This window comes from Bradysia coprophila, chromosome X, assembly GCF_014529535.1.
Source record: "Bradysia coprophila strain Holo2 chromosome X, BU_Bcop_v1, whole genome shotgun sequence".
Taxonomy (NCBI): Eukaryota; Metazoa; Arthropoda; class Insecta; order Diptera; family Sciaridae; genus Bradysia; species Bradysia coprophila.
The window spans coordinates 4,223,189-4,247,924 of NC_050737.1; the positions used below are offsets into that span (position 1 = coordinate 4,223,189).

At 39.0% G+C, this 24,736-nt stretch overlaps 5 protein-coding genes and 1 long non-coding RNA gene across 6 annotated transcripts; 4 read left to right on the top strand and 2 right to left on the bottom strand.

Moving 5' to 3' along the window:
* The first annotated feature begins 741 nt into the window (after positions 1-741).
* Positions 742-1,341, top strand: LOC119084198. Its single transcript, XR_005089021.1, has 2 exons — positions 742-1,132; positions 1,201-1,341. It is a non-coding gene; the product is annotated as an uncharacterized LOC119084198 (long non-coding RNA).
* A 6,395-nt stretch (positions 1,342-7,736) lies between these two features.
* LOC119084204 lies at positions 7,737-8,668 on the bottom strand. Its single transcript, XM_037194087.1, has 3 exons — positions 8,194-8,668; positions 8,052-8,126; positions 7,737-7,985 (listed from the first exon to the last, which is right to left on the bottom strand). The coding sequence occupies exons 1-3, from the start codon at positions 8,458-8,460 to the stop codon at positions 7,767-7,769; spliced, it is 561 nt and encodes a 186-aa protein (XP_037049982.1). The 5' UTR covers positions 8,461-8,668; the 3' UTR covers positions 7,737-7,766.
* A 2,949-nt stretch (positions 8,669-11,617) lies between these two features.
* On the top strand, positions 11,618-15,043 carry LOC119084207. The gene is made up of 5 exons (XM_037194101.1): positions 11,618-11,694; positions 11,820-12,047; positions 12,109-12,140; positions 12,211-12,383; positions 12,850-15,043. Exons 2-5 carry the CDS (start codon positions 11,953-11,955, stop codon positions 13,474-13,476), a joined length of 927 nt encoding a protein of 308 aa, XP_037049996.1. The 5' UTR covers positions 11,618-11,694; positions 11,820-11,952; the 3' UTR covers positions 13,477-15,043.
* A 1,477-nt stretch (positions 15,044-16,520) lies between these two features.
* Positions 16,521-17,652, top strand: LOC119084235 (deubiquitinase OTUD6B). The gene has a single exon (XM_037194134.1). It carries the CDS (start codon positions 16,688-16,690, stop codon positions 17,588-17,590), a length of 903 nt encoding a protein of 300 aa, XP_037050029.1. The 5' UTR covers positions 16,521-16,687; the 3' UTR covers positions 17,591-17,652.
* Positions 17,626-19,737, bottom strand: LOC119084223 (GPI transamidase component PIG-T). Its single transcript, XM_037194125.1, has 3 exons — positions 19,536-19,737; positions 19,265-19,467; positions 17,626-19,050 (listed from the first exon to the last, which is right to left on the bottom strand). Exons 1-3 carry the CDS (start codon positions 19,705-19,707, stop codon positions 17,650-17,652), a joined length of 1,776 nt encoding a protein of 591 aa, XP_037050020.1. The 5' UTR covers positions 19,708-19,737; the 3' UTR covers positions 17,626-17,649.
* Positions 19,738-20,901: 1,164 nt separating this feature from the next.
* On the top strand, positions 20,902-24,098 carry LOC119084215 (basic salivary proline-rich protein 1). The gene is made up of 3 exons (XM_037194113.1): positions 20,902-22,117; positions 22,749-23,389; positions 23,449-24,098. The coding sequence occupies exons 1-3, from the start codon at positions 21,144-21,146 to the stop codon at positions 23,649-23,651; spliced, it is 1,818 nt and encodes a 605-aa protein (XP_037050008.1). The 5' UTR covers positions 20,902-21,143; the 3' UTR covers positions 23,652-24,098.
* Positions 24,099-24,736: the final 638 nt, after the last annotated feature.

Sequence of the window (24,736 nt, forward strand, 5' to 3'; positions counted from 1 at the left end):
TCTTTTGCTGTTAAATTTCTGAGACAATAAATATGTTTTTCACACCTAGGACCCTGTGGGGGATGTTGTACGTGTCCAAACTGGCTGGAGTTCCCTATTTACTGTCTCATTTCATTCATTCGATTTTTTTGTATGGCGGACGGTCAAAATTTTCAAATTGGCGGACTGCGATACCCTATGAAAAGCAATTATGGAAATTTTTACCTGTTAGAATTAACAGGTGGATTTGTTGGCCGAATGAATACATTTAATTGTTTCAAGTTGCTCTACAATTGTCACCGATTTCGTCATGGTTGGTTTGCACTCGAAAGAATTTCGTGATTACAACCCTATGTACATCATACGAAAGTCAACAATTGATTGACAATAAATGATTACGTTGCCAGCAGCATCAACACAATCGGCATATGAAAAATTCGCAATTCGATGTCGTTTTGAAGGTATTTATTTCACTGTATTCCTGGACACAGTGCGATATCAACTTTTTTCGCACGCTAAAGAACCTATTACCTTCAATGAAGGCTAAACTTTTATAAATAAAAATCTTGCATTGACCAGAAATCGAACCCCCGACACCAAAAGGTTTTTGAACACAAAGCAGCGACTATAGCCATTCGGCTATAGAGTCACACAATTATACCGAACGTATTGTTGAAGCGTATATTAAGCATTGACTACTCGATTTCATTCAACGCGTCTCTTTATATCACATTGCAATGTGTATTATAATCAGCCGTGACGGCTCTTTCTTCAATCGTGGATCTCATTTTTCGAAGGAATATTTCACTTGAAGTTGGCTGCTATTCGGAATACAAAAAAATGACGCTGTCAGATCTGTCAACAATATTTTTTTCTGTTGGTAAACTCGGAATTATTATTATTGATAAAATAAATTGGCTGTGTCCGAATAATATTTGTGATATTATTGACTATCAAAACTGAGATGCAGTAACAAAATTACTTCACAGTAATGCTTGCGGTAGTTTAAAAACAAATCAGGAAACCAGCGGTCAACAATTTAACACACTTTAATCAGTATAACCGTTCAAATGGGTTTATATCGCCGACTTTCAGGCAAAGACCAAATGCATATTTTTCATTTTCGTGAAGCTTGCGAATTGTTGTAGCATCGGTATACTTGAAACCGCCCGAGCATAGCCTGATAATTATTTTGACTGCAACCTGTTTTTCTATACATAGATCAACCATTCGTCAACATATATTTGGTAACTTAACGTAAACAACAAATCGGATGGTCAAATCCTAGCAAAATTGTGGGAAAACTTTAGTTCTAAAGTGGATGTTTACATCCTGGAAACGGTTGTGGAGTGAGTGTGACAAATATATCGTAAATTTTGGTCGATTCTGAGAATTTATTAGCTCTAAACAAATCAACCTTTTGTTGTTTTGCTATAAAAGAGCACCGCTTGCAGTACTTACCGTTTATTTTTGCAACTGCCACAGTCTGAAAAAGTTGTTCGTAGAGCGATTTCGATAGTTTATTTGCTGCAAGTCGTTCAAATAATAACCCAAAATCATATTTTATGTTCAATTGAGTGCAGTGTTTGTTTATATTTACACAATTTCGATATCAAAAATCTTAATACAACCTCAGAGGTCTTTTCAATTTTGTTAATACAAATTTTGTTATCATTTCATTCGTTCATGTTAGAATTAATTACGTAAAATCGGAGTTTTTTTGTATATAAAATTTTGAGTACAATTATTGTTCAATAAATTTATCTGAAAATTTGCCGATGCCTCTTTTCTTAGCTCGGTGTTCAAAGGCCAGCCGCTCCATGTAGCTGGGTTCAACGGGTAATTCTTTGATTTTTCCAGACAATATTTTGTTGATGTGGTTACAAAAACAAAGAATAATGTGATCGACTGCGATATTTTTGATTTTTCTCTCAAGAACATCGATATGTTCCGAACACCCAACGACATGAACTTTTGCGTCTTTAACACTATCAAGAAGCTTAGACTTAATCGACTCTTGATAACAGATACCTGCAATTGTCTTGTTCAAACTGATGACGAGCTTTTCGATGCTTCGTAGTGTCGCATTCCGATCTGCTAACTCGAAATTCTCTTTACATGTCACGCAGCTAGTAGATTTATACAGTTGCTGACATATCCGGTTGCTGTCAGTTGATGAGACATGCGATAAATCCACCTTTACGTCACCACCATTCGATCCATTATTTAAGCCGGTCGCTACAACAACCGATCGATAATGTAAATCGACCGCTTCAGCATCCCTTCGATTATTTAACCCGACCGCTGCACTATCCGATCGATTATTTAAGCCGGTCGCTCCAGCAACCGTTCGATAATGTAAATCGACCGCTCCAGCATCTCTTCTATTATTCAACCCGACCGTTCCAGCATCCATTCGATTATTTAAACTGAACGTTGCACCATCCGATCGATTATTTAAACCGGCCGCTCCAGCAACTGATCGATAATATAAATCGACCGCTCCAGCATACCTTCCGTTATTGAACTCGACCGTTCCGACATTCGTTCGATTAGTTAAACCGACCGCTCCACTATCCGATCGATTATTTAAACCGGCTACATCAACCGATGGATAATATAAATCGGCCGCTCCAGCATCCGTTCGATTATTGAAACCGACCGCGGAACTAAAATCAGATTCGGTCTCCGGGTCAAAACTAATCACTGAGTCTACATCATCCGATTCCGACTCTACCAGAAAATTTTCATCCTCACACAATTTACGTTCAGGATACGATACGATGACTGGATGAAGTGGCTGCTCTTTACACACAGAGATGAAATCATGTATATTTGATAGAATTGTAGTGGAACTATCAGGCTGACAATTCGATTTCAATGAATTGGTTCCGGTTATGTTATTGATAACCATTGTTGCATAGCCGGTTCGGTACTGAGTTGCTGTCGTTTTTGTACTTTGATTACACGCTTTTACGCAGCCGAAGAAGTTTTCAAGACCATCTTGAGTCGTATCTCTGAAAGCATAAGAGGAAAGAAACACAGTTTCAGGAAAATTTATCATTTTTGCATTTACTAGCGGCAATTAAGTCGAATAAGCTGCAAAATCTATGTCACGTCAGACAAAGAGCTTTACATCCCGCTGGTATTTATAATACCAGCACGCAGTTGTTCCTAAATTGCTGTTTTAGTTTGTATTAGAGGTTCATGTAAAACAAAAAATGTGAAATTAGAATGGGGTAGAATGCTGTGCTCTGGACGAGTAGTTAATATCAGTGGCTTGATTCCACCTCAAGAAAACCATCCACAATCCCCATGAATGACGCCGCTGTTCATGCTAGAATGTTGATATGGATATTTCATAGTAAAAGCTAAGATGATGCATGAACTACCACCCTTCCATTAAGTGTGTGTGAGATTTTTTTATGAAAAAGCTACTCTTGATGTGTCCGATTCCGGCATCGTCGTCTAGAATTACTTAAATGTGCCACATTCAGAATTTTAATATCACGAAAATGGTATATAGAGGCTGCTTTAAGTATTCAGGAAGCAGCACACTGGAAAATGTCATTCCATTCACGATCGATTCGCTCTATATACTCTCTTTGCTTCAGTATAATCAGTTAAGGTGGTGGGAGGTCTGGTTTAATGACTTTCGTCCATTTCTTTTGAAAAGGGGAAAGGATCATCACAATAATTCACTTAAATAACTTCTAACATAAAAATCCTTGATGTGGGTGAAGGGTTGTTTCTATTGAGATATGATGCCACCAATCACTGGTCGAACTGACATGAATTTTCCTTTACTGAGAAGGAAAATCATGAAATTCTATTTACAATCGCTAAACCGAACTGGTGTGCAACCGTATTTTGCACCAACTGGTCCTATTTGGAATTGTATGTGACCAACTGGTGCAAAATAACGTATGCACACCAGTTCGGTTTAGCGATTGTACGACGAAGTTAGAGAAAATAGAAAAACTGTTCAGATAATCGCTGGTGGGATTAATTTTAGATTGAACCCATATGTGCTCTTGTGACCCGTTGCCGATAATAATGTTTGAGTGAAATGGAATAAATCTGTACCTTATATTGACTTTCATAATGTTGGACTTAAAACACGTCTCAGCTATTTCCTTGTATCCTCGAATGGTAGACTCAAATTTTTTGAGCACTGACGATCGGTTATTCCGTTCTGCGGTCGTTTTGTCCAAAAAAAACATGTTTTCCAACATGACCAAAGCGTAGTCCCAAAACTCAAAATGCAGAGAGTTCGGCATAACAGCACCCTTAAGCGAATCGGCAGCGTGTTTTTCAGATCCATTGATACTGTCGAACAGGTCGTTCACGAAAAGGATGAGGTTTGCCGTACTCGTAAAGTCACTTGTTACACGTTTTTCTTCGACGCATTCCAGCATATATGATCCACAAGCGTTGCTAAATACCTGTGCCGCAACCGATACCTTCATCTTTAATCTACTAGGTTTTAGATGTTCGTCGGTTAGTTTCTTCAACGAACGTTCCGTTGTGGATTGAAGGTCCATTTGGTAAATTACGTTTATATCATCCCAACCAGCGATCTGCAAAAAGCCATCATCGTACTCATCGAACCCTGGATGCCATCGTTCAGTTACGAAGTGTGCTAAATTCTTAATTTGGAAATTGTTGCGCACTACTTTTATGAGATGAGATGGGTCGTATACATGAGTGATCTTCTGCCCGTTGACGGTGTATTGAAGCAAGTCACCGGTTTGTTTCGTTTGATGTACATTTGGATATGCTAGTTCGTTGACTGCAGTTGCATTCGTGCTGCAAGTGTCGCAAACTGACAGAATAGGCTTTAGTCCTGTTGAATAAAATAGTGGTTCGAATCATACCAAATTATCCTCATCACAAGATTCAATTTCATTGGCGATAGTCAAATGATGATGTTACCTATGATTTGGACTCTGCCAACCATCAGCTTGACCAGCTCTGCCAATTCGTATGATTTCAGTCCGTTCGTATAAAAATAGCCAATTGATTGTTTATACGATACTTGAATGCCTCGTATCATGAAGGTCAATGAGTGGGTTGCGAAAACAGGACCTTTTGGCTTGCACATTTCTACAAAACCTTCAATTTTGTCGAGAGAGTGGCAATAATCCAGATGTTCGCTTAAAGACACTTCGTCCCACCCAATTGAGCAGTATTTACTTTCTTCAGGCCAATCAGTCACGACAGTTTTTACAGCCTCCAGCAACTTCAAATCGACACCAGACTGGAAAATTAGCTGTGCGCTGTATCGCGCCAATGTCCTTTTCGTGGGTAAGCAACACCACGTTTCGTTGAATCGGTAGCTTTTCGGCCCTTGCTTATACATTGCCAAGCAAAGGCTTTTCTGTTTCGGCGTATAGCGTCTACCAAACTTCGAACGTTTGGCGTTCTTTAGCTGCATAACAATGAATTCCATCAATTGTTCATTGAACTTTGTTTGCAAATAGCTGATGACTTTAGAGTCGTTCAGCTGATTGTTATTTACTTTTTCTTGTAAGTGCTTTACACGTCTTTTGTAATAGCTTAACGTTCGCGGTTTGGGAAACCCAATCTGAAATAAAAAAATACGAAAATCTATGTAACAAACGTAACATTGATCATTACATAGCAATCTGCCCCCTGCGAAAGTGAGTCTTCTCAGGTTGAGCAAACTTTTCAACTTTTGTTCAAATTTCGCGATGGGGCGGTGTAACGTTTGTAGGGGTAGACCACAAAGCAGTATACATAGGACTTTGCATAGTAATTCATTAACTCGGAATCAATTTGTAGACTCTCAAAGTCATTCGTGCAGTTTTGAGCAAACATCTTTGAAAACTGATAACTTAAATTGAAAACTTTACACGTGTAATTGCATACCTCGCTTCCTACTACAGTTTCAAAATATCTGTTTCCGCAGCTTTTTGCTTAAAACCACACTTGTGGTATCGACTCGTGCTACAAAACTGATCCCTCAGGTAATGAATTACTTTCGCAGGACCTTATGTAATCTACTATCAGTGTTAAGGGTCATTTTAGCGAACTTGTGAAGCTGTTGTTCACGCTAGCATGGCGATATGTAGCAAAAAAAATCGTTGCGGATTAGGAATAGTTTTTTGTTATCAATTCACTAAAATAGTTTCCTACGTTCTAAAACACTTACCTTTTCTTTGAAATAAGAATCGTCGCAGGTACGAACACAAAAATAAAGTCAACGATGTATTATATTCGATATACAGTTTGTGGCTTTTTGAATAAGAAATTCATTTGAAAGCTACAAACCATCGAGTTGATCCAACTACTTACCTTCTGGTTCTGTCTTCTATATAAGACAAAAGCACTACGTACATTCTTAAACTAGGTCTGGAAGAGGTGAAACCCACTATTATCATCAATGATGTAAGTATTCCAGCAAATTATTGTGAAGCCTCTGCTCATGCTAGAATGTTGATATATGGATCCTTCATATTAAAAGAAGGTGACACATGAACTACTACGATGGATTTCTACCTCTCGTTTAAGATTTATACCAACAGTGATATGAACAGCATGGACAGTGACTTCACAATGATTCACTTAAAGAACGTCTACCATTTAAATCGCTGCTGTGGGTGATGGGTGGTTTCTTTTGAGAGGTGCACTGGTCCAAAACACGTCATCATATACAAAAATTAGTCTTTTGTGCTATGGACCTTTAATATTCAAAAAATCAAACTTACCATCGTTATTTTCGAACGTTATCAAGGCGTCAGTTTAGATATTCAATTAATCCCACCTTCAAGTAATATATTAGATGCATGTGTGGCGACAGGCAAGAAACAAGTATAAAATTATACTAAATGTCGCAGACTTCATGAAATCCCGTAAAAAAATTCTTTGAAATTTAGAAAAATCGATTAACTATCATCATTTATCGTTAGTTGCCAGAAAGAAAATGTGAAACGAATTTTTAGCAAACTTCTGACACAATTTGTTTTGTCGAGTACGCTGAGAAAATTCGTCGGCTGTTGTCCAGTCATACTCAACCACATGTGGAGTAAAAAATGTTCTTTTGAAACGGCTGTGAATTCTTACTCAGGTTAAGAGGAAATAGTAATACTACCTTCTTGCTTCCAAATTTTTATTTTGGCCAAAGGCTAGTATGCTCGAGCCAAGGACAAATAACAATTTTGAAGCAGTTAGATACAATATTTTATCTGCTAGCGCAAAATAGTACATTTCGTACCTAGGACTAAAAGTCTTTTTTAGTGTGTGAGAAGTTTCCAGACAGAGCCGAAGGCGAGGTCTGGAATCGAATACGCTAAAAAAGACTTTTAGTCCGTGGTACGAATAGTATTTTTCATATTGGACGGAGAAAAAGTGCGACGAGGTCGCACTTTTCGGGTCCTGGGTATGAAATAGTACATTTCGTACCTAGGACTAAAAGTCTTTTTTAGCGTTTTAGATCTCGCCTTCTGGAATCGAATACGCTAAAAAAGACTTTTAGTCCGAGGCACGAATAGTAGGACCCGAAAAGTGCAAGTAATTATTTGAACTCGTTAATGGGCGCTCGAATACGATTTCAAGTACTAATATGCCCACTCTTTACTCATTTAATTAGTGAAACACAAAGTCGCTTTTTATATCAAGTACGAAGAACACAAATATTGGTATACGCAACCGCGTCAACAGCTGGTAAAATGTAAATTTTTCAGGATTTTCAAAAATCCTTGGTGTGAGCTGTAAATTTAGTTCATTTGTTTCTTGTTATCATTGCCTCTAATTTTATTGAACATTTACAACATACAAGACGAACACAATACAAAACAAAACACATAAAAGGTAGACTGCCCACGGAATCCAATTAATCCACAAACCGTTTCTTTGGAGCGCTTCGTTCGCTTTTGACCAGTCTTTTCGCGTACTTCCTCTTCTGAGCTTAGGCCTTCCACGTCAATGTAGTTGTCGTCATCTACAATGTCACTGTCGGTTCTCGATTGATTCATTGAGGTATCCTGAGATGTTTTTAGTTTTAGTTCTGTGTTAGCTCATCGGACTTTAAGATAATTTTGAAAACTCACGTTTATTGGCAAATGCGAACGTTCTTCAGTATTCACGGGCTTTTCTGACATTCGTGTAGGTAAATGAACTGGAAACTGAATTTAAAATGCATTTGATATCAGCAGGGTCATGTGAAATGTAATGCATTTGAGGTTAACTTACTCCATCGGGCAGGAAAAGGCTTGGCGTCGATTCTTGCTTGATGATGATCTGCCCTTTTCCATTTTTTGTAAAGTCGGTATCAGCAAAATGCTTTCTACAAACTTTGTAGAATGAATTCGATAGTTTATTTGCTGCAAGTCGATCAATCAAATGGTGCGATTTTGTTGCCACAATCCACCGTTCTGCCGACACTTTGTTTGTCGGAAAACTGTGAAACCCACTCTTTCCAACAGTCTCGCAGCCTCGCACGCAACATTGAAGAACCATTTAGCAAATTATTAGTGTTAATCAAATAAATTTCAGTGAATTGATGGCTCTTCTGAAGTTACTGTATTCAATGTATGAAACGGATCAAACGTTAAAGATAAACAAATTTGAAAAGTCATTCATTTCCAATGAAGTTAGCTTCGCGTTTGATACATATGTGTGCGTGAGATATCGAAGACGAGAATATTAGAACAATGGGCTGTCACCCCCTTGATTATAATGCAGCCTTCTTGATCGTTCAAATAAATTTCTGTTACAGGGCCGGATTAGCATTTACAGCGCCCTGGGCAACGAGCCTTGCAGCGCCGCATGAAAAATTTATTAAAGAAATTGTTTCCTACATTGTCAACCAAATCAAATAAAATGTTTTCAACATTTCCTCAAGAATATTATTTTCTAAGTAATGTGTAGTTAGAAACGGCGAGCGAGGCGAGGTGGCAAGCTTATGATAACATATAACCATATATGAATGAGAGATATATGATATAACCAGAGTTTTCGTGATTAATTCGCAAAAATTTCCCACAAACAAAAATCAAGTAAAGTTATAAAATATTAAACGATTTATTATTCCAACAGAATGTTTCACAAGAGGTTACAAAAATAAAATAAGGATGACTAACGAAGATAGTACACTTCGTTCAAATCCAGCTGTGGCGGAATTGTCCCTAGGACACTGGCCGCATTGCCTCTCTGTATTGCCAAACTAACCCTTTGTCTGAAAAACCAAAGTGATCTTGGCTCACCTGTGGCGTCGAACATACGTCTACCCAAATCCTTGGCGAAAACCTTGGCTTCATCTGACCAGCCCCCCAAACACTCCACTGCAAAAGCGACGAAATGATATTGGTTGGTAACCGTGCTGTGCGAGTTGGCGTCCGCGACTCCAGGGAATGATAGTTACACCATCCACCCGAGAAGAGTTATCGTCTCTGGCAATATCAATCGGTTCGAGTAAGGAAGGAACTTCCGCCGATGCAAGCGCTCGCTTTATAAGATCGTTCAGCGCAACGTGCCGACAAAACCGGCCCGCACTCTTTATACACTTCAAACCATGATGACCAAATTCGTCAGACAATTGACCACACCGACAGGTGTGACTACGGTAGATTTTCGTGCCAAGGCGAAGAGAGACTGCAATTCTCAGAGATTCCGGGTCGAGGAGAGTGCCAAGATTTGAGGAAGGTACAGCATTCAGCCAATCCCCGGATTCTTTTTCAGAAACAGCCAGTAAACGTGCCTTTTCAACCAAATTGTTTCTCGGTAAACTAGTAAACGTTTTAGTGGTTATCGGAGTATCCCAACTTTTTTGAACGGACGGATTAGAAGGGATCTCACTGGAGTCGGTGATATCTTTCGCTCGTATTTTTCGGAATTTTAAGTTTGAAGTTTGTAGAATGAATCGAAACAATTTTTTCTTGAAATTCTTCTTGAAGAACAAATCAAATCAAACAAATTTATTTAGCAAATAGCTATTTTCAAATAAAAAGTTCCATAATCACAGACATTGAAAAATGAACACTACAATTCAAATTTACATCACAATTCTATAGTTTCATTCAGGTGTTCTTTCAATTTACACTCGAATGTCCTCTCATTATTCTCACTTTTCACTTCCCTTGGAAGATCGTTAGAACATGAACGCGTTGTGAGGAAAAACCAAGAAAAAAACGTGAATTTTTGACACAATATTTGTGATACTGTTACAGTTTCATTATATTGCGAGATTTACTCTACTTGGTAAAGCAACGCACTGCTCCTAGCATGAACACTACTTTGACAAACGTCGAATTTGGAGGCTTTTGTGATGAGAGCTACCGCTTAAGATTGATTGTATTGTGTGTTTGAACTCACACAACTAAAACAAGTCACCTATCTTCACCAAAGAAACGCAGTGCCTACTGTGACTTCATCAGCCTCCAAATATTTCTTATGTTCATGCTAGGAGCAGTGCGTTGGGTAGGGTCATGATTCGGAAAAAACGACTTGCGTTGAAGCAATTTCAAGGATCTAGGACTCGGGATCCCAAAAGTATTGAAGTTTAGGGCACTCTAGAATGATCCTTTGTCTTCACTCTGAAAGTGTTAGATCTTGAAATTTAGGTAATTGGCCTTGGATTTCGACAAAAAAAAATCGCGAATATATGCCATGAACAATTTTCAATGGGCGGAAACGGATTTGTTCTGCAGCTTTTCCAGCTGCTTTATTTGTTCCAAACTCCCGTTGTCCGGCGATCATGAGCAGGTTTCAGCTCATGAGGAATTTTCAAAATTTTCGAAAATTCCTCATGAGCTAAAAGCTTTCCATCATCCGACTATCACCGGCGGCTGACGAAAATGAAACAATGGAATGGTTATTGAAAATTATTTATAGTGTCTTCAGCCAGAAGCCTCAAAGTTCAACTTTTCTAAAGCAGAACCATCATAAAAACGCTGTAAATAACCAAATACGAACAGCCTTGGGTTAGTCGATGTGCGTGTATTATTCAAAAATATCAAGTTAGATGTATATATGCATTTCTTGTAGCTCACATTTACCCCAAGAATGTAATGTACAGACGCAAGCGAAGCGAGCGCGATTTTTTTTAAATCGACGTTGATTTGTGCATGACTTATGTTGAACGTGAAATGATTACATTGTCGAGAAAATTTAATTTCTAAGCGCCCCTATTTTCCCAGTGAACTGGGCCGGGCCCACTTTGCCCATGGGTTAACCCGGCTCTGTTTCTGTATACACAAGAATTTTGGAACAAAATGTAGGACATGTTTTGCATTGGAAAGGTGATTATGGCCCGAAATTGCGAAAAACGTTGTATCTACCACGGTAGGTATGCCGGTATTTTTTCGCACACGACATCTAGTGCGAAAAAATACCTTCATACCTACCTTGGTAGATAAATAACTAATTCGTACCTAGGACTAAAAGTCTTTTTTAGCGTATCCGTACTTCTCACACGGTAAACACACGGAGGAAACAGTGAAACTAATTTACAGGACGTTCAAATTAAAAGCAGGATTTTATTGATTTTCTTTGGCTTAGGCGTTCAACAACGTTCTTCAAGGCGGTATAATCCACTTCAGTTCCATTATCAAAATTTAAACCATTTGAGCGGCAACAATGCTGTATAAGATGAGCCACCGCAAGTGAGGTTAAAAATGAAAATAAAAACCTGAAAGAAGAAACGTCAAATGAATTTTTGTTTATTTTTTATCCACGACGCGACCAATTTTTGATGTACGAAATATTTTGTTATTGCACAAGTATAAACCATCGTATACAATTACTTCTTACAATCTCATCAAATGAGCGTATGATAGTATTCTACTCGAAGTAGCTCACGATTTCCTTTTTGCAAATAGCTGTCCTACTAATTCTATTGACGGCTTCCCGTTTCTAAACATTGCTGTGAGGTCATGAGAGGTACGGTGGAAAAAGGATCTACAGCTGGATAAAACAGATTACATCACTAAATCGCTTTAATTCGAAAGTAAAATGAGCGAAATGCGACAATATTTGAAAACTATACTGCCAGCAGTTACTAAACGGTATAAAGAGAAGCTAGAATTGTACTGTGACAACATTGATCCGTAAGTTTTCCACTTCTCCACTTTCATTTTCTCGAATAAATTTGGCGTTTTTGTCCTGTAGACTCAATTTGGACACATCAAATTGTTCACGAGGTACGTTGTAATTTACATTCTAAAATGATTTTTTGATTTGACATTTAAAGAAAAAATGAAAAACAAACAGCTCCAGAGGATTTGCCCGACATCACAACGCACCATATTTTAAGTTATTTAATGCTCACCAAGTGCCCATATACCGGAGAGAAGAAGGCACCAAAGCCCATTCAGATGGAGAATGGAACTCTATTGCAAATTTGTGTGCAGAAATTCGAAGCGATTTCAATCGTGTTGGGAGAGGTGAATTTCCTTATTTTACATTAGTGGGTCGTTCAAAACTGACATGCACCTTAAGGATGACTGCCCTACAATGCATAAAACACTTAGAGCAAAAGAGATGCAAGATTTTGAGAGAGTAAACGTATGAAATTCTCTCACTAAATCGTACACCTGTTTTGTACTGAGCTTTTTATTCGTTGTAGGGCAGTTGTGATTGATTCGAAATAGTAAATGAGAATTTATGCGCGCAAACAAAGTGGGTTTAAAATAATGAATTAACACGTGGATGTCATTGTTGAACGACTCCCTAGGTCGATTTGGACAAAATGATGACAGATGGACTTATAGAAGAAGCCATGAGCAACCAAGACTTGGGTCCCTTTGATCGCTCATGGCTCCTTCCATACATTTGAAGGCTTCATCTAGTCCAATCGAACCACAAACGACGCAGCCATTTCACATTGCGCTCATTGAAATGATTTTGCAGATTATTTTGGAAAGTGGTGAATATCTGAAGCCATGGTTCGTCTGCTTTCCGTGCGGTTATGTGTTGTGCGCCCACTGTACCTCGTGCCAGGTGGATGAGACGTGTGAGCATATTGAACTGCTGCTGTACAGTGTGAATAAGGTGAAGGTGAATGAAGGGATGCTGGATTCGAGTGTGTCGTCGACCAATCAAATCGACACCATTGACTTGACCGATGCCGATCAGGTAGATCGACCGTCTCGTCTGTACGTTTGCGGCATCTGTGGTGATCAATTCGAAAATAAGGAAGACTTCAAGGAACATTGCACGGTAATGCATCAACTAATACCAGCCGAACCGCAAACGGTGCGCAGAAAACGTAAGACAACGCGTAACGATGACATTGTTTGTGCGTCGAACAGTCAAATTCAGATTGTGAATGCGGACACATTAGAAATGTACCATCATGATGGCAGCGACATGTCGGCGCCTCCGGAATTCGTCGATGTGGAGCATTTATTGTGTGATGAGTCGGTGCAATATGGTCCCATCGTTATATATCAAAACGAATTGATCGACGATGGCACGAATGTTGTCAGTGTAGATCCGAGCTCGGAGCTCATAGTTATTGAGGATGAAGATGACTGAACTGAATAATGATGTAAATATGTCCGGTAAAGGGTACACACACTGTATGTACACACAACGCATTTTTCGCATTTTCTTTTGATTTGTCGTTCGTCGAACAGGAATTATTTTTTTTAATGAAATTAACTTTACTTCTGCTGTTGTGAAGTTAAACTTTTCGTTCCATAAATAAATTCACCTAAAATTTATGGAATTTCACGGTTTTTCGGGGCACTTCGGGGTTTGGGTGACACTTTTTTTTGATTAGTTAAATATGTATGAGCTTCTGACAAGGAATAAATGCTCAGGTCGTCAAGTTTTTCAAATGAAATTTATACCTGGTCACCTGGTCCACTCATTCAATCACACTGTTTATTCGGTTTTACCACTACTATACGCACGTGCGTGTGACTTTCAAATTCGTATAAAATCGTACATTGGGAAGGTATAAGTGTACCATCTGGTAAAACAGTTGAATCTAGATCTAAACTGAGTAACTGGAATTGATATTGGCGCACTAAATTTGATTTGAGAACTTTTTTAGGGACGTTCAAAATTCTAATTATCTTCTATATGACTCGTCACTTCATTTCACGCCGAGGCATTTTGGCAACTTTTACTAGAAAACTGCTCCAAAAAGTTGTTAATTACAATTTTCGAATCTAACTCAATTTCAAAGTTTGAGTTTGAGATGCAACCATTTTAATTTGAACATTTTCGATATCCAAAAGAAGCAAAATTAGAAATCAGCTGTTCTAACAAAACATTGGTTTACCGACTAATTGCCGAGCCACTTCTAAACGACAAATTACGAATATTTTATAAAATTCTTGTTCGAATACTCTTTTTTCACACAAATAAATATTTTTCAAGCGTGTAAAGACAAATCAACACAACACTGGGCATCATTTTGATTATTAACAATTTTGTTTTTCATAAGACCCTACCAAAGTCTAACGTCCCAATTATCACACTTTCCGCTTAGTCAGTTCCGGAGCGTACAATATTAGAAACTGGAATATTTACGTAAGATTCAAGGTGTTATATTTAATATCCCTTTTAAAGCTGTCATGTGTAAGTTAAGGTTGTCAATCGAGGTTTAAAAAGCATATTAATTCGTCTCAACTATTTGTTAAAAAGTTTATGATTTTCTTTTAAAATTTGTAACTCCTTCTACACCTTCAATTGCGAAAAGTGACTCGTTGTCCGGATTTACATTTCAATTGATATTTTTATCGGGAATGAAAATGTATCAATGGAATTTTTAGTTTAGAATTTTTTATTTCTATCGTGGCTGGTTAAGATTAGTGCCATCAGTTTTTGTTCTTTATTCACACATCTGTGATTCTTAAAGTCGTTATGTAAAAAGAGAAAAATTTAGCAAATTAAAAAAATAAAATAAAACGAATTAGACCTTTGAGGTTGTGTAACGACAGCTTAAAAAGTGTAATGCTTCCTTTTTGTTTCGTCGAAGATTTTACATTTATGTGAGATGATTTTATGAAATTTAATTTTTAAATTTTAGGGTAAAAATCGGTCCGTTTTTAATTATAAGATAAAATTTCTGTTTTTTTTCCCTCTTTCAATAAAATTTTTGTGATTTTTCAATTATCTAAATTTTATTTCATTTAAATCAGAAGTAAATTCTAGTGTGTGTCGGATCTGGACATAAGCGGCATGCTAGACCGGTTAAAATGAATCTATCTATCTCTCAGTGAAAGAATGAGAGCTAAAAAAATTCCAAACTAAGTCGATCAGAAGTTGGAAGGTCGGAGCTTAAGAACAAAATGAAGAAATCACTCAGCAAATCTGCCCCATAACGCATAAAAAACTTATTGCAAAAGCGATGAAAGATTTTGAGAGAGCAGACGTATGAAATTCTCTCACAAAATCGATCATCTCTTTTGCAATAAGTTTTTTATTGGTTGTAGGGCAGAGATATAGTTGACATATAGCTCTCGTCTGCTACATACCTCTAACTCTAACAATTCAAAATCTTTTACTTTATTAGTTTTCACACCCATTTTGCTTCTTACAGTATACGACGACATGGGTCAAAATCCTTGCATTATTAAATTTATTTTCGATTTCGATAACAGAACGCATAGCCATCTAAAATTCGAAGTATCTTTTCCATTTTTGTCGTAATCTATTTGTACTGGTGTACAGAACACTCGCTATAAAATCATTTTCTTATTTCATGAGTGATCCAATTTGTAGAAGGAATACGGCGAAAAACTCTTTTCCCCTAACCTACCAGTCGAATTGTATTATCTTTAGACGAAGAGTCATGTCATCCCCTAGTATGAGTTATAACGATAACACAAAACGGGTAACAATTTTTCGAATTTATTCGTGTCACTCTTCAGCACCGTACGAAGTTGCGATGTCGAAAATTCCCATGGCTTGACTAGGTTTCGCGCTACAAGTAAACGTTTAGCACTGGGTATATGGGTTTGTTCAAAATATGTGTGGATCGCTTCATGCACTTAATCCTTTTGATATTAATCTTTCAGAAACTGCTTTCTCATCTGATATCCACAGCAACTACAAAAATAAAGCGATGACCTCCGGTTTGGGTACGTATATTTTACCAGTATGCATGGTAAATGAAGTAGCAGATTTTCCAACTTTAATGAAACAAATTCACCGAATTGCCGACATTCCCTAGATTTCCCCAAATCACCCAAATTGGTTCCTCAAAGCTCCCAAATTTTGTTTTCCGATCTTAGGGTCTAAGGAACAAGGTTAGGCGAGTTCAATTTTGTGCATGAAATCAACGTTGGTACATACTAACAAGTTCTTTGGGGGAAAACTACTTTTTCGAGTGTATGAAATTCGAAAAGGAGGTCGAGGACAAAACCGAAAAATTTCACTAAATATGCTACAGGCTCATCGATTGTGAACGGTTTAAAGTTTTTTTGGTACGAGCATAATAGGATTTTTAGAATGTGGACCAGACTACCGATTTTTTTCATTTTCCGCGGTTTTCCAACATCATTGATAATGTAACATTAAATGCGCTCACGAATCAAATTTATTCTTTCTTTTTTAAGTGGCTCAAACGTCAGTTTCTTTTATAAAAATGACTGCATAAGTCACACATCACACATATATGGACATTTTGGTGACCGGCGGAGAACCTTTGGCCATTCAAAACAAATGTTGTGTAAAAAGTAATCAACAAAATATCCGAAATTATTTTGTGTGAAACCTCTATTTCCCTTGCAAAATGTGTGATTCAATCGACATCAAAAACCTTAGCATAGAGGACACGGCTACGCGACACAAAAAAGAGCGTAAGGAACTGCAAGCCAAAATCCAGGCACTAAAAAAATCCGCCGGAAAAGGAGATAAGAAGAGGAAAAAGGAAGTGTTGGAAGAAATAGCCAAATTAGAGTTGGAACTGGATCAACGGCATGCCGACGAACTGACACAATTGGATCAAGCAACAAAAACAATCGAGGTGGTTCTCGGTGAAACAGAACCGAAACCGGATAATGACGACGACCAAAGTACAAGAGTGTCAAAAGCGCAGAAACGCCGTGATAAAAAGGCTAAAGAGGAGAAAGCAAAACAGGCGGAAATTCTCGAACAGGAAGAGATCAACAAAACGGGACCCCGCGCAACCGAACTGAAACTAATCAAAACGATTTTAAAATCGCGCAATCTGATGCTGTATCCAATTCCTTCGGACGGTGACTGTCTGTACAATGCAATTAAACATCAGTTAATGGTCACGGGACGTACTCCAGTGTTGGATACACCGAAATTGAGGCAAATTACAGCCGACTACATTCAGGACAACAAACAAACTCTCATATTTTACATGTCGAATCCAGCCACCGGTGATTGTTTAACGGATGCTGAATTTACGGATTATTGTGAGTCGATCAAGAGGACAGCAACATGGGGCGGCCAAATCGAAATTAAGGCCATGTCGAATGCTCTGAAGGTACCGATCGAAGTTTTACAGTCGTCGGGTCCACCAACTATACAAAACGATGACCATTTTCCGGGTCCTCCACTTGTGCTTACCTTTCATCGAGTTATGTACAGTTTGGGTGAGCACTACAATTCAACGAAATGTCTAGACGATGACGGCTCATCGGACGAAGATGGGAAAACCGTTTGATTTGCTCTAACCATTCGAATAAATAAGATTGAAAATGAATAAAAACAAATTCTGAAAATTTATTCGGTCTTTTCGTTACATTGATCGACAGGCTCGGCAGTGGGTTCGCCACATTGATCGGTAGGCTCAGTCGTAGTATTTGGTGTCTTTTTGGTTTTTACAAAAAATTGTTTGATCTTCTCCACGAGCGTCTTTTTGCCTTGCTTATCTCGAATCACAATTTTTTTGGTTGAAATGTTGTGAATTGGTCCAAAGGCCAAGGCAACAACGGTACAGGTCAAACAAATCACATTGTACGGCATACTGAAATCGGGTGTTGGTAACGATATCAGCAAAGCTTCCGTTCGAATTTGAACAAAATATGCTGGTCGCGACGCATTGAAACTGTCGGCGAACAGGAATCGATCCACTGGTACACCGGTGTAATTCCGTGCCACCGGCAATTGCACGGACAAAACGGCCGATCCCAAATAATGACCGTGGTTAGCGTCCGGTGGATATTCCAACCATTTCAAGAAAATGTAGTCGAAATCAATTGAAATTTCGACCGTCGACTTAGCGGGAATGGTAAATGCAATTTCCAGTTCATAGGCTCGTTCACGTCGTATGCCGGGCACATAATGTATTACAGACGGTTCGATTGTGGTGGCGCCGTGACTGATTTTCAATGAATGCAAATAAATTGGCACAAACCATGGAATGTTCTCTTGGAAAACCACCTGCAAGCCGGCCCAATGCGTGTTCGTTACTTTGGTCACAATTTTGCCGTGCTCCTGACCCACTCCCAACAGAAATCGTTTGGCGAACAGCGGTGGTGGTGAGATAATGTTCACAACCTTGGAGTTTTTCTCTCGCGCAATGGCTGCAATGTTAAACGATGCATCGTTTCGATGTCTCAGTTTCAAGTCGAATTCGGCAATTTTCGTGATTGATCCACCGCGTTGAGAGGTTAGCAGTCGCGTTGGATTTGGAGTGATGTCAAAGTCCTGATTCGTTACATCCAAATAAACTTTGCTCGTTTTCGACAGGAAACATCCACTGATCAGTCCTTGACCAAACATTCGTCGCATCGACCAATCCGCATTATGACTGACAATTTTCTTGTCAAACACCAAATTGACCGTTTGTTTCACTTGCATTTTATAGAAACTGCCCGACTGGGACAGCGTCCTGATATGCAAGCCCAACGAATGGTAGTTTGTGCTGTGAATGAAACCAGAATTCAACAGGCTGGCTAAGCCGTCTCGATTGCTGCAGGGCAATAACTTTTTCCATGGCGTCAAATTCTCCGTACAAACGATTTCTCTAGGCAGCGTTGCATACCGAATGGATTTACTGTCCGGCTCTTTCAGTCCATCGGCAAATTGAGGACGAAATGAAAATTTCGGATTCAACGTGTTGGAATTGTCGATGAAGCTTAGCGATGCACATAGCAGTCCAGACAGCGTGCCACAAAGATTCTGAAAAATCGATGTGAAAATTTTGATTTTTGTGGCAGATTGAAGGACGAACGGTTTAGATATTCTGTTAGGCTCGTGTCGATGATAGAAATTTCTGGGGATGTTCTATGGGTTACAGTGTAGGTAAAGTGTTTTTTGATAGAAAAACACGGCGATTACCTCCCAATTTTACATGTAAAGGCTGTACTGTTCGTTAATAATACAAATAATTTACCTTCCACTCTTCGTCAACGTCGGTTTTATTTAAGCTGCCATCAAACCACGCCCAAACCTCAGCACCCGGTGCACCGGGAACAACTGGATAACCCCAATTTTCGTATCGCCAAAGTCCATTGGTCAAACTGATATGCAATTCTTTGATGTGGTAGTGGTGGAATATTTCAGCAATAGACCGTGACACCAAATTCGTGTGTTGAACTACGAAAGAAGCGCTGCTTGTTACAGAAAATATGCGAAAAGGATTGTATAAAGGCTGGGCAACTTACGGCTCTCTCCACGGTTTAATGACCATTCCGTTGAAAATTGAAAGTAACTGTTAATGTGACCGGTTGGGAGTGGCTTGAGGAATAGTTCTTCGTGAAATTCATCTTGGAACTGAGTTGATTTGTTGACGATCGCGAAAATTGTTGCGGCAAAGAAAACACTTCTGGCGAACATTTTCTTTGGGTCTGTTTACCTTTCGTATATTCTGTGTATGACTGTCAAAAAATGTTGGTTATTGAACGTATTCATCTATCACATCAATTGCATTTTATAACTGAGCGCTAGTTTAAAGGGTCAGTGGAGATAAAACTGGAAAATTTGAAAGGGCAACGACCCTCAACGAATGAAAACACAATATGGGTAAGTCCAACGCTCCAGATATTTCGCTAATTCTTAAAACCACTTGACGCTTTGTTACATTTTTACAAACTTGATGCAAAATATAAAATTCTACGAAATCGATTGAACCATTACGATATCGGTCTATTTCTAGTTATTCTTTAGCAAAGCTTCTAAAACCAATTTACGAAATTCGTCTTTTTATAGTGATTCTTCAGCCCAAAAGCCCAAAATAGACGTGATTTTTTAGCCAAGCTATAATCCCCAAAATAGACGAATCATACGCAAATGTTGAGGTGATCTTGCGATTCGTTGCGATGCAAGAATTTCAGTCAAATGTTGAGATAATCCTGTAATCCGAAGAATTTTTTTGAAATGCTGAACATGTCGGAAAATCTTGAGTTGTGTTACCCACATGGAGTCTTAACAGCTGTAAGTGAGTGCTCAACAGACGAAGTTTCTATCACCATTTCTGCTATAGAGAGATTCTTTTGAATTTCGACTTTGGGGCCTAGGCCCCAAAACCAGTGTCAGATATTTTTGATCTTCCATATTTGGCTGGTTGTAAGTGGCCAAAAGTCGTAGTTTTCGTAGTCCGGATTTCATTTCCTTAAGGTGGCGAGGACACGGGCGTGTATGGGTTCGTTGGAAAGCTGATGTCGAGTACTCCTGGGGCAAATAATAACTTCATAAAATTTGATGATAAACGGCCGAAAATATGACTTCTGGAAAATTTCTCAAAATCGGTGTAACCTCCGTGAACTCCGTGATGAGTGCTGTGACCTCACTAATGCAATTATTTGGTTAAATTATTACTTATTATGAATGTGAAGGACCTAAGCTTTACACCGATGCCTATATTTAGTGTATAAATAGAACATATCTTAGAGACAATACTTTCAGACACTTCGAAATTTGAATATTTCGTATCGTATTTCGTCACACCAAACACTGAGTGGTTTTATGATTTTCTGTACAGATGGCGCTAGTATGTCCCAATCGTTGTTATAAAACATTTCTCGCAATTTTTGATTGCGCTTTCCACCAACTTCATTTCGATTTTGGCTGTCTTTTTTTCGTCTTTGTATTTTATGGTGTAATATTATGTCTAAATAGTGTTAATGGTTCCAAATAGTGTTAATGTTTTTGCTTGAAATTTCACAAAGAAGCGCTTTTTCAAAACGATCCATCGGCGGATTATTCATTAAGTTAAAAAGCCTAAGCGATACGTAAAATTCTAGTTTTTATAGTCATTGCGCGAGTAACAAAAAATGTCGGTCGCTTACAATCAACCGCAACAATCTCCAAGACCATCACCGGCTGGCCCACCGAATCGAGGACCACCGCCAAGTCCAGCACACATTCAAAAAATCCTGGATGAGAATTGCGGTTTAATTCAGACGATACAAGAATTTCAGAATTTGGGCAAAATAAATGAGTGCATGTCGTACCACCAAGCCTTGCATCGAAACCTTGTATACTTAGCACAATTAGCCGATTCGACGCAAAACATTTCTCAAATACTTCCACCACCACACATTTTACAATCTGGACAAGGTCCAGCAATGATCGGATCTGGCGGTATGCCGGCTCAGCCTCCAGGAGTTCAACAACATCACGGCCCAGGTCATAGTACGGATGGTCCACCACCAAATCAACAGCAGCAACAACAACAACATAACATGCCTCCGACAAGTGCTCAACCACAACCAAATCCATCATCGGTGCAGCAAGCTCCGCCCTCTCAACAAACCGGCTACAATCCGACCCAGCAAGCTCAAACAGCTCCGTCTGGTCCACAACAGCAACAACAACATAATATGACTCCGACAAATGCTCAACCACAACCAAATCCATCACCCGTGCAGCAAGCACCACCTTCTCAACAATCCGGCTATAATCGTGCTCCACCGCCTCAGCAGCCTCAAGCGGTTCAGCAGCAACAATTGCCGCCTCAGCAGCGTCCAGGCAATCCGTCAGGCCCACAACAACAACAGCAACAGCCTGCTGGTCCTCAACCATATAGATATCCACAGCATGGACATCCTGGTGCATATCCGTATCCTCCGCAAGGACAACCGTATCAACAATATCCAGGAATGCCGCCATATGGTCCACCGCCACAAGGATATCCTCCGAATTCAGCACCTCCACCTGCTGCTTATCCCAATCCCAATTCTCAACATCAAGGACCTGCGCCTGGTTACCCACCGCCACACGGTCAACAGACGTCACAATCTCAAATGTATGTATTGATCGGTGCTCAACTAAAACAAAGTTTTATGAAAATGTACACTCAAAATGACTTCAGATCCGAGTTCTCAGACCTACAAAGACCTATTCAAAACCACTTTACCTAGTCTTTAACTAGATCCTTCGCCACAGTCGACTGCGAAGAAACCGAGAAACCGATCTTTTCCGTACATTCTCAAGATTAGTCCGACGCTTAATGACGTTTTCATATTTTTTTTATCGATAAAGGCGATTATTCTGAGGAAAAAATTGTTGTTCGTTTTATTATGATGTGCCCAATTGTACTGGACCCTCAGCTAACTTTATAAAAAATCGAACTTTTTTATAGACATGCAGTAGAACAATTTCTTGCTCAGAATTTTTTTCGTCACTTTCAGACTTATCTGAAAAATGTATGGAAAAAATCGTGCTCTTTGCAGTTAACTTTGGGAAGGATCTGGTTGAAGACAAAGTAAAGTGGTTTTGAATTCCTTTTAGGTCCCAAAACTGGGATCTGAAGTCATTTTGTGGGCTCATTTTCATAAAACATTATTTTAAAGTAAAAGGTTTTGGTAACTTTGCTCTTTTGAATGCCGATTGTGTATGTATGTCTGCTTACACTTAACATTTTTCTAATTTTTCAGTCAAATGTATGGTCCGCCTTCTGGAAACCAAGCTCCTGGTCAATATCCACCTCAAGGATCAAACGTTCCACCTCCGCCTATGGCTTACGGATACGGCAGTCCAAGCCCTGGACCGAATAACTATGGCCAAACAGCGAACCAACAGCCAGCACAAGGATCATATTCTCAGCCAGTACAACAAAACTATCCTCCTCAACAATATCAACCGCCTGGAGGTTATCCGCCAGCACAAACATCAAATCCAAGTCCCGGACCACCACAACCGAACGCTCCAACAAATGCAAGTTACAACAATAGTCAACCCAGTCCAGCGCCATCGCCCAATTCCAACGGAAACCCTCCGCCGAATTCTCACTCAAATTTGCCAACACCGAACAGTCAACCATATGCACCTCCAGTTACTGGAACTTCCCAGCCACCATATGCATCACCACCAGCATCCGTCAATCAAACAAACTACAATGCTCAACAGCAGCCATCCGCTATTTCCGCACAACCTCAACAGCAACAACAACAACAGCAGCAGCAACAACAGCAACAGCAGCAGCAACAACAACAACAGCAACCAAGCACAGCGTCCAGTCCTCAACATCCAACTGGATATCAGCCACCAGTTTCACAATCGTATCCACCGCCACCAGGTAAACCATTTTCCACCAATTTTCCACTTCTAAATTAAATTCATTAATAAACTTTTCAGGCGGTCCTGGCGGTCCATATCCACCGCAAGGAACTCCAGGCCCTGGAAACTATCCACAACACGGATACCATCATCAAGGTTATCCACCAATGCCACAAGGACAATACGCACCACAAGGATACCAATATCGTCCAACAGGTCAAATGCCTCCTGCCGGACCAGGACAATATGGATATGGTGGTGGTTATCAGCCCCCACAATAAATGGTTGTGCGACACAAAAAAAAATGGGAGAAAATGAAGACATTATTTCAGCCCAGTTTTGCGAAGAAACAATTAGTCTGGCGGTCACATTTCAAATGTTCTTACTTTTTAAATGGAACGGAATTGCATGCAAAATTGCCAATTTTCGTCTAACTCATATCTCTGCAGTATTTTTTTACAATTCTTTTTCGATTGAGATAGATGTATTTTATGTATAAGGTTCGAGGTACAGAATTTCCTCGATTTTTTTTAGTGTTAATCATGAGTTATACAAACATTTTAAACGGACGAAGCGATATTTGTGAATAAGCGTTACGCCTAAAAATAAATAAATTATAAATTGATGAAACGACGAAATTCAGGCGCGACACTATTTAGATGTGAAAGTTTATTTGTGAGAATAAAGATTTTAGTTCAATAAAGCCTCTGCTGCATTCATTCAAAATATTTACAAAATCAATTCTATTTCTTAGATCGTGCCTTCTTTCATATTATGACCGACGACACCAATAGAACAGTTTGGTAGTCAAGATACCCGGCGTATTTAAGACATATTGGGAATGTAGAAATCCTGCAAGTACATAAGCCGTTTTCATCTTCGTCTATTTGTTGTTTAACGTTCCTATCATGGTGACTGTAGATAATTATTATGCCACAGGAAATGAGTGCAACAGGCGTCTCAACCACTGAGACGCACTACGAAAATATATTGACTGCAAAATGGATTTACGAGTGATCGATATGAATAGTTGATATGAAAGTTCGATGAGGATCGGATGGTCAATTTGTATTTTTGACACAAGTGCCTGCTATGTAAGTTCCTATCGAACTCATACACATACTAATTATAAAGTTCATTTTGCTGATACAAAAAATGTAAAACGGACCTGGAATATACGAGTTGACACACTTTTCGAATTAGTCCAAGAAGTACGCCCAATCACATCAACACTTAAGAAATCACGTTTACCTTTTACATCCAGCAAGTACCAGTATAATTACCAAGTTTGTTTGTTCTTTTCCTTTTGTGAACTCATTCGACAAAAAAAATCTTTTAGAGTTTTCCGATAAGTTTTGCTTATCAA

What these genes read in the sequence shown, in the direction of transcription:
- LOC119084204 (XM_037194087.1), bottom strand. Translation starts at nt 8,460, where the DNA reads ATGGTTCTTCAATGTTGCGTGCGAGGCTGCGAGACTGTTGGAAAGAGT. An exon ending in GCCTTTTCCTGCCCGATGGA is followed by an intron (nt 8,127 to 8,193) that starts GTAAGTTAACCT and finishes TTTTAAATTCAG; the next exon opens with TTTCCAGTTCATTTACCTAC. An exon ending in GTTCGCATTTGCCAATAAAC is followed by an intron (nt 7,986 to 8,051) that starts GTGAGTTTTCAA and finishes AAAACATCTCAG; the next exon opens with GATACCTCAATGAATCAATC.
- LOC119084207 (XM_037194101.1), top strand. Translation starts at nt 11,953, where the DNA reads ATGAGCGAAATGCGACAATATTTGAAAACTATACTGCCAGCAGTTACT. An exon ending in CACATCAAATTGTTCACGAG is followed by an intron (nt 12,141 to 12,210) that starts GTACGTTGTAAT and finishes AAAAACAAACAG; the next exon opens with CTCCAGAGGATTTGCCCGAC. An exon ending in TTTCAATCGTGTTGGGAGAG is followed by an intron (nt 12,384 to 12,849) that starts GTGAATTTCCTT and finishes ATGATTTTGCAG; the next exon opens with ATTATTTTGGAAAGTGGTGA.
- LOC119084235 (XM_037194134.1), top strand. Translation starts at nt 16,688, where the DNA reads ATGTGTGATTCAATCGACATCAAAAACCTTAGCATAGAGGACACGGCT.
- LOC119084223 (XM_037194125.1), bottom strand. Translation starts at nt 19,707, where the DNA reads ATGTTCGCCAGAAGTGTTTTCTTTGCCGCAACAATTTTCGCGATCGTC. An exon ending in ATTAAACCGTGGAGAGAGCC is followed by an intron (nt 19,468 to 19,535) that starts GTAAGTTGCCCA and finishes CTTCTTTCGTAG; the next exon opens with TTCAACACACGAATTTGGTG. An exon ending in ACGTTGACGAAGAGTGGAAG is followed by an intron (nt 19,051 to 19,264) that starts GTAAATTATTTG and finishes TCGATTTTTCAG; the next exon opens with AATCTTTGTGGCACGCTGTC.
- LOC119084215 (XM_037194113.1), top strand. Translation starts at nt 21,144, where the DNA reads ATGTCGGTCGCTTACAATCAACCGCAACAATCTCCAAGACCATCACCG. An exon ending in CAGACGTCACAATCTCAAAT is followed by an intron (nt 22,118 to 22,748) that starts GTATGTATTGAT and finishes CTAATTTTTCAG; the next exon opens with TCAAATGTATGGTCCGCCTT. An exon ending in ATCGTATCCACCGCCACCAG is followed by an intron (nt 23,390 to 23,448) that starts GTAAACCATTTT and finishes TAAACTTTTCAG; the next exon opens with GCGGTCCTGGCGGTCCATAT.